Source organism: Elephas maximus, chromosome 9 (assembly GCF_024166365.1).
Source record: "Elephas maximus indicus isolate mEleMax1 chromosome 9, mEleMax1 primary haplotype, whole genome shotgun sequence".
In the NCBI taxonomy this organism is placed as follows: Eukaryota; Metazoa; Chordata; class Mammalia; order Proboscidea; family Elephantidae; genus Elephas; species Elephas maximus.
This window is the reverse complement of record NC_064827.1, coordinates 108,388,886-108,396,965: the sequence shown is the minus strand read 5'-3', so window position 1 is coordinate 108,396,965 and position 8,080 is coordinate 108,388,886. Positions and strand designations below refer to the sequence as shown.

Genomic DNA, 8,080 nt, shown 5'->3' with positions numbered 1-8,080 from the left:
GCATTATTTTAACTCTGTAGAAAAAGCAGGGGATATGACCTTACAGTTTGAAAAGATAAAAAAAAGTTCAAGGACTAACTTTGCCACTTGCTTCAGTACTTCATAATATAATCGGGCCTGTCGACACCTTAGCTAAGAAAAACACAGCAACCAGTGTATAAAATTACTGAGTTAATGCGGGTACTGGATTCCAAGAGGAGGATCTGTGAGGTGCAAACCATTACGGGATATCGTGTTTCCGCGGTAGTTTTATCCGCTTTTTTTTTTTTTTTTAAGAAGCCCTTGGTTTTTTTGAACGCCGAACATAGGTCTATAAACAGAAGGCAGCTGATTTAAGTAGTTCTTCTGAAGTTCTGAAGTCAACTCTATCCTAAATGTACATAGCTGCGAACGACTTAATCAGTCAAAACTTTTCTAAGGCAGCAGCCATTCCAAGAGTCCCATTACCTTGGCGCGAATTACAAGGAAAACCAAGACACATTTTAAAACATATAAATGCCAAGGAACGGAGTTAAAATAGTAGGGTGGGGCTGTGTAAAGGTTTGGTGACTCACTAAAGGAAGTTGAGCACTGGGGTCTTGGCACTCCAGGGTCACAGAAGAAACTGCAAAGTTGGGGGACCGGCAGGGGGCCGCGGGCACACTTTATCTCTGATTGGTGGAACCGCTCAGACTTTTCTTTATGGCGTCACTGGGTACCTGCCTGTAGAAAGGTCCCGTCTCCGTGACGTCACGCAACAGTGACCAATGAAAGGCCTCAGTTTTCGGGCCCCGAGGAGGGTTGTGGGCCCTTTTTTGTGAATGAAACTCCACGGAACAGCCCTCCTGGGGTCCCCGGGAGCCGCGGCCCGCTGTGCTCGGGCGCCTCGGCAGCAGCGTCCGGGGCCGCCGTGGGCGCGCGCGGTTACCCCGGGCAGCCCCAGCCGGCGGAGGCAGCACCGTCGCCTCGGCCGCGCTAGCGGGCTGCGGGGACCTGGGGGCGGGCTGGGGGGCGCCGGCAGCGGCAGGAGGCGCTGTAGCGAGCGCTGCGGCGCGGGTCCGGCGGCGGCCGCAGGAGGGAGCGGGGCAGGCGCTGTGGGCCGGGCCCCTCCTCCGGCTCCTGCGCCGCCGCCTCCCGCCGGGCTCGGCCGGCCCACGTCGTCCTTGCAGCGCCGCTCCGCGCCCGCCGCCCCGAGTGCCCGCGCGCAGGGCTGGCGGGGCCTCGGCGGGCGCTCGGGGCCATGGTTGTGGCCCCCTGACTGGCCGCGGCCGCCTCCATGAAGCGGAAGAGCGAGCGGCGGCCGAGCTGGGCCGCCGCGCCCCCCTGCTCGCGGCGCTGCTCGTCGGCCTCGGCGGGCGTGAAGAAGAGCCGCAGCTCCACGTCGCAGGAACTGCACCGCCTGGACCACCAGGACGACCTGTACCTAGACATCTCCGGTGAGCCGGCGAGCGCGTGACGGGGCACCCCGGACATGCCGAACCGCGCGATGGGGTCCTAGCCCACCCACCCAGGCTGTAGAGGAGCCTCCCCGGGCCGGTCCGACGCGTCTCTACTCCCACTCCCCCAGCCGGCCACACCCCCTTCGGCATCCCACCCCCCTACCCAGAGCTGTTATCTGCGTTCGCTGAGAGCTGTAACTTTACCGGTTTTGCACCTTTCTACCTCAGCAAGACGGGCCGAGGGTCACCTTTCTAAATGGCTGGCATCAGCCCAGCGCCTCGAATGTGTCCCTCCCTCTCGGGCTTTTTCTAAGTTCTTGCAGACACTGACGGAGTTGGAGGCACAGTTGGCTCTCACTTGAGTTTGAACCTCTGAATAAGCTCTAGAGGATTCCCCGAGCGCGCTGAACACGCCTGGCGCGGGAGCTGCCCTGTTTGGCGTTTGCCAAACCGCTCTGGTGCTCAGTAAGAAACCAAGCGAGGCTAGCATGGTGGAGCATTCCCCTAGCCGAGCACGGGAGCCAGATCATCTCTTTCTCTGGTCCTAGTTCCACTCTGCTCCTCCCCAGCGTGCACACACCCCAAACCTCCTCGGGATAATCCCCCTTCCAGAGCTTCGGGAAGGAATGTGTCACGTTGATGGCATTTGAACCAGTTAGCATGCTGAGTACCCAGAGCTGTCGCTTTTGAACTGATAGCTGTGTTATTAGTGCTGGTTCTATAATTCACGAAGACTGATAAATCCAATTTGGCAGCTGTTGGGTTTACCAGGATTGACACTGAAGCCTGTGAAGGCATTATATGTGATGATGTATGTGAAAACGCGTTGTAAACAGTATAGCTAGAGGTCCACGGTTTTAAGAGAACTTGCAGTCTGTTTTCCGTGGTGGAATGTGTAAAGCTGGGCATACGGGATTTTCATAAACCGTTTCCCTCCAGTCCAGGTAAACTGGAGTGGTCAGAACATTAGAAAGTGTTTAGATAAACAAAGAAATTTAGTAGAAATTATATTCTGGGTTGATGACAGTCTGGAAACTAAGGTCTATTTTTAAAAAAGCTGAGAGGAGAGTGGAAAGTTTCTCAGCATTTGGTGGATGGCCCTTGGGAGGAGGAGGAGGAAGAAAAAGAAACTGCTATAGGTACCTGTCCCTGGCTGGCGCCTTTAAAGGGAGGTCCAGAGTCGGGGGTGGCGCTGCAGGAGGCGAGGCCAGCTGGCTGAGGCTGGTAACAGTGTTCTCCCACTGTGTACCCACCTGGGACATGGCCCCCCCAAGGGCTAGGGGTAGGGGGAGCCTGCACATTCCTTATGTCTTTTGTTATTTATACCTCTTAAAAGAAGTTTAATGGCATTTAATTAAATTTTAGAGCAAGTACATGGCACAGAACTGTAATTCTAAAGGTACAGGCCTATATAGTGAAAAGTTGGTCCGCCAGCCACCAAGTGCCCTTCCCCAGAGGCAGCTGCTGTTTCCAGTTTCTTGTGAATTCTTCCACAAATAGGCTATGCTTACATACATATTTATGTGTCCTCTACCATACGAGTACATGGTGGCATACAGCATGTTCTGCACATGGTTTTATTTTCATGCTATTTCTTAGCAGAACAATTGTTCTGTATGGGTGAAATACAAAGCTGCCTCATTTCCCCCCCACCATTTGTTTTTAATGACTGCTTAGTATTCTGTTAACACAGCTCCTTATTGATGTTTAAGTTGTTTAAACATTATTGATGTTTAAGTTGTTTCCAATCAAAAAGGTGGTTTTTGACAGCAAAGTCATTACAGTAAAATCTTCCTCCTACTTCATGGAGACAAAATGCAATGTGGCTGGCCTTGATGAGGCAGTGACCTATGAACTGACTTCGGAAAATAATCACCATGCAGGATACCCAGGAAAGAGTTGCATTATATAAAATCACAATGCTCTTACTCAGGTTACAAGCTAAGATAGCGAAGGGGCCTCACCTCACTGTCAGATAGCTCCAGGGGAGTAAGGGTTTTCTCCAAATGTCCCTCAGTGATACTCTTGACTACCTGAAAAAATGATACTAAATGATTGTTTCAGTGTGATGTATAAGACAAATTAAAATAATTTTGGATGCAGAGTTTGAATTATTAGGTTTTTTAATTGGTTTTCTGGGGAGGGTTTGCAGCATACTCCTCAGCAAACGGCAACCTGGACCGTTCCTTCCCAACTTGTTTTCACTCAGTCACGGTTTTCTTAAGAAGCAGTGCGTGCACATGCTTTTTGTTTGTTTGCTTATTAGTTTTTTTAAGACAAACATTACGAGATATATAGTCTCCCTTCCCTGGTAGTAGTCCTCTTCCCTCTTCCTTCAATTTACTATGTGTTGGAAAGATTCTAGAGATTGTACCGTACTGGCATGAAGAGCTCTCTGCATGGTGTCCCGCTGTAGGCTGAACTGTGATTTATTTCATGGTAGTTTGGGGTCTTTCCTATCCATATTGCAAATGGCTGCAGTAACATCCGTGTACTTACCTGCATACATGTGTCACTGTATCTGTAGGGTGAATTTCTGGAGATGAAAACGCAAGGCCAAGGTGTGTGAATTTTAAATATTGTACTTCTTTCCCCATTTGAAAAGATATATGGGAGAAACTTTGTATCCTGAAATTTTATATAATATCTCGGTGAGGGCGGGAGGAGGGAAGATACAGGCAGAGCTTTGAAATTGTGTGGAATTTGCTTGCCATATTCTAAAATGTTCCACATTATGACAGTTTGTGTTAAATCTCTCTCCTTACTTTGTTGCCACCTGCTTTTCCACTTTTAAAATAGCTTTAGGTATTGACAACTTCTGAAAAATGAAAAGACTTAAGGCGAGTGTTCCTTTCTGAGTCAAGGAAATATTTTGTGGGTACTTTTTTCTTTTTTTTCACTTTTTTGCCTATTCATATGCCACATTGTATCAGTTCATTAATTTATGGACATTTGGGTTGTTCCCACTTTTTGGCTATTATGAATAATGCTGCTATAAACATTCGTGTACATGTTTTTATGTTGACATGTTTTTAGTTCTCTCGCATATGTATCTAGGAGGGGAATTTCTGGGTTACGTGCTAACTCCATGGTTAACTTTTTAAGGAACTGCGAAACTCTTCCAGAGTGGCTACACCACCAGCAACGTATGAGGGTTCCAATTTTTCCACACTGTTGCCAACAATTATTATTGCATTGTGGAGATTCTTAGACATGGAAATGGTTTATAAAAATTTCTGCATGTTGTCACTTCTGCCTGCCCAGCCCTTAAATACCTTGAAACTTTTTTACTTTCGTCCTTTGACATTTTTATTGCGGCCTATTTTATCTGTAAATTGAATTCCCAGAGATCCCAGGATATTTCATATGTGTGTGCATTTAAATAGTATGCTTGGTGTCTGTTTTTGTTCACATAGTCCTTTGTTATGTGTTCACTACTGTTTAGTGTCTAGCCAGCCACACTTCACACTTGGTGTTTACTCTAGTGTGTACTCTTTACTGGAGCCCCTGGGTGGCACAGATGGTTAAGTGCTCGATTACTAACAGAAAGTTGGCGGTTCAAACCCACCCAGAGGTACCTCAGAAGACAGGCTTGAGAAAGGAGCAGACTGATAGGGGTTTTATTCCTACCCTGAGCCCTTCAACTTCTCATCTAGCCATTCATCCAGTTCCTGCCACGTACAAAGACTGGATTTTTTACTTTGCGTTGTTTTCCTGATGCAGTTCCAGTGCAGCATGTGAAGGACATAAATACAGTGTAAATTGTATATATTAACGCTAATAATAACCAAGAAAAGACAAGATCTGAATGAGCTGGTAGGAGTCAATGAAGTTGGGTGGGGGAGAGGAGGGCTTTGAGTTTATTTGGAGCTAGGTAACTCTCAAGGTGGGAGAAATAACACAGAAAAAAAGCTGGACAGGGCCAAATACAGTATTTGATTTTCCCATGAACTTCCTTGAGACCAGATGTCTAAATCTTATTTTTATTTCTATATTCCCAGTCCTTAAATAGGGCCTTCCAGAAATGTTTTCTGAACGAATAAAAAAAACAAAACAAAACCCTTGCTGTGCAGGAAGGAGGGATGAGCAAATGGCACAGTGCGCATTCTTCTTCCCTCTTTATTAACATCAGAAAAAAAAAAAAGTTAAAGACTGACACTACTGCATGATCTCTGTGTGATAATTTATCTGATTTTTCAGTTGGCACAGAGCTTCAATTTATTGTACTTTTTTTGTTTTTAAGTTTCTGACTAGTAAGTTGGTAATAACAACTAGCTAAAAGATTCTTGGTGGTTTGTCTTAAAAATCTTTTAAATTATTTGCCTTTTTTTAAAAAAAAGGTTTTCCAGCGTCTGCCATGATAGTCTTTTAAAGAGTGTCTATATTTTATCAGTAAAGAATTTTATTGGAGATGCTCTAGGCGAAGTCAGGATTGTCATTTTAAAGCACTGATTAATGGTGCTGTACTGGATGTTCAGAGTCCTGGTGGTGTAGTGGTTAAAGAGTTCAGCTGAGAACCAAAAGGTCGGCAGTTTGAATCCACCAGCTGCTCCTTGGTAACCCTATAGGGCAGTTCTATGGGGTCGCTACGAATCTGGATGGCAATGGGTTTGGTTTATTTTTGGATTGGATATTCATCAAATAATATTAAACAAATACAGTGCTCCCCTCCCTCTTTCTTTTTAGGATTTTTAAAATTCATACCAGACAAGGAAAATTTATTCATTAATTCAAGAAGTATTTATCGAATACTTATTATGTATAAAATAGTCATGCATATTCATTGTTTGCAGTGATACAAGCATATTTTTCTTGATGGAAAAGGAATGCTGTTATGTAGGGTGCTGAATCAAGGGGGAAATAAGTTCATTTTTCCCAAAGAGTTTCATGTTGTATGTAGATTTTTAAATTTTGGTAATTGAAGCTCATCAAAGTATGTAGTGTTTATTTTTCTTTTTGCCTATGACTTGTTCCTGTACTTACTCTTAAATTTGTTCATATTGTGAATTTATTTTATTGGTTTATGTATTTACTTAGTTCCTCAACCTCTTTATGTCTGATGGTGTCAGTGTTAGTTATTTGCCTTAAACATTCCTTAGGCATTCCAGCTCCGCACACACACAAAAAATTAACACTGTTTTAATGTTACTGCTTGAATGGACAAAAGGAGTGGCTTGGCATAGAGATGAAGGGAACCAGGAGTAATTAGGTTGTGGATATGGTACTAATGCCAGGGAACTGCCAGCCAGTGCAAATGTTAACTGTTCTGTGCCTTTGAATGGGAACAGGTTTTCTCAATTCCCTGCTGGGGTTATTAGGAAGAATGAATGAATGAAACTTCATTGTGGATATTTAGGATGGAAGGAGGGTGTGGGCACATATATGTCACGTTTCTTGGAAATCTCTGAGAGTTTCTGGGCATCTCTGAATTGACAGGACAGGTATTTTGATTTTTTGAAAGAATTTCAAGATATCATCTAGAAATAACACAACCCTCCATTCTTCCTCCTGAGGAAGCCAAGGACCAGAGATAAGTGATTTGGCCCAACTGCTGTGGTTTATTCTTGGGAAAGCCATGACTAAACCCCAGTCTCCTGACCTGTACTCTTTCCGACAAATAAAGCTGCTTCGTAGAGCTGCACGTAAATGATTTATCGAACGTCTACTATTTAGTCCTGTGCTGCCTGGGCTAGCAGACAATATCGTAGTAGGTGCTCAGTAAGTTTCTCTGTAAGGTCAGATTAGGGAGATGAATATTACTTAGTGATCTGGGAAAAATGAACCAACCAAATACATAATTCAGGTCCTCTGGAGCTCATGCTGTTTTCCAAATTGGCTGTCATCACAGCCCAAACTGTCCAGATATTCTATTCATTAAACAAATGTGTAATGAATACCTACTCTGTCAGGATTTTTTTTTTTAAGGTGCTTAAAAATAGAGCATTGTTGGGGACAAGGTCCCAGCTCTCATGGAGTTTATGTTTTCTGTGTTAACTGAGAAAATACAACTTAGAGGGTCTGAGGGAGAACTGTCATAGAAAGGAAGCATCCTGGTTGAAGAAAAATTTTGACGGTAGAGACCTAATTCTGTGAGGCCGACTAATCTAGTGGTTAGGCATGAGGACACCAGGGAAATGCTGTCCCTGCCCCCCACTGGGATCGAGCACAGGCTGATTACCTTTTGATGCCTCAAATCCCTCATCTGTTTAAGAATTAAAAATCCACAGAGCTGTGAGGATGAAATGAGGGGCATGCATGTTAGGTGCTTGACTTGGTGGCAGGTTGACCGTCAGGGCCCGGTAAATATTCTCTAGTATTATGCGTTTGACAGTCGTAGGGTGGGCTGGGAATACAAAGAGCAGACTGAGACACAGTCAGCATGGTTGGAAGAATTTCAAGCTAAGAAGCAAAATTTCCCCCTACGTGTACTTGCACAAAAGGTTCAATGAATCAGCACAGTGAAAATGCAGCGTGTTCCTCACTCTGCTTCTAAGAATGATCTTCAGGGCAGAATTGCTCCGGATGAGGTTGGCTCGGTATTTGTGAGCAGTGAAGGAGGTTTGGCGCTGTGTTGATAATCTTTTTGGCCTTAGGAAAATGTTACGGTTTCTCTTTAAAGATTCCTTACAAGAGGGAGAATCAGCTGAAGCTGCTGCTTCATT

General features: G+C 45.0%; 1 protein-coding gene across 6 annotated transcripts in view; it reads left to right on the top strand.

Moving 5' to 3' along the window:
• Positions 1–1,039: 1,039 nt before the first annotated feature.
• Positions 1,040–8,080, top strand: part of CDC14B (cell division cycle 14B) — a 114,613-nt gene continuing 107,572 nt past the window's right edge. For 3 of the 6 annotated variants that reach the window (XM_049894895.1, XM_049894896.1, XM_049894897.1), the window contains exon 1: positions 1,041–1,415. In XM_049894895.1, coding sequence (XP_049750852.1) covers positions 1,256–1,415 — 160 coding nt within the window. In that variant the 5' untranslated portion in view covers positions 1,041–1,255. Of the gene's footprint in view, positions 1,416–8,080 lie in introns of all 6 variants that reach the window. The other 3 variants (XM_049894892.1, XM_049894893.1, XM_049894901.1) reach the window with 2 other exon arrangements.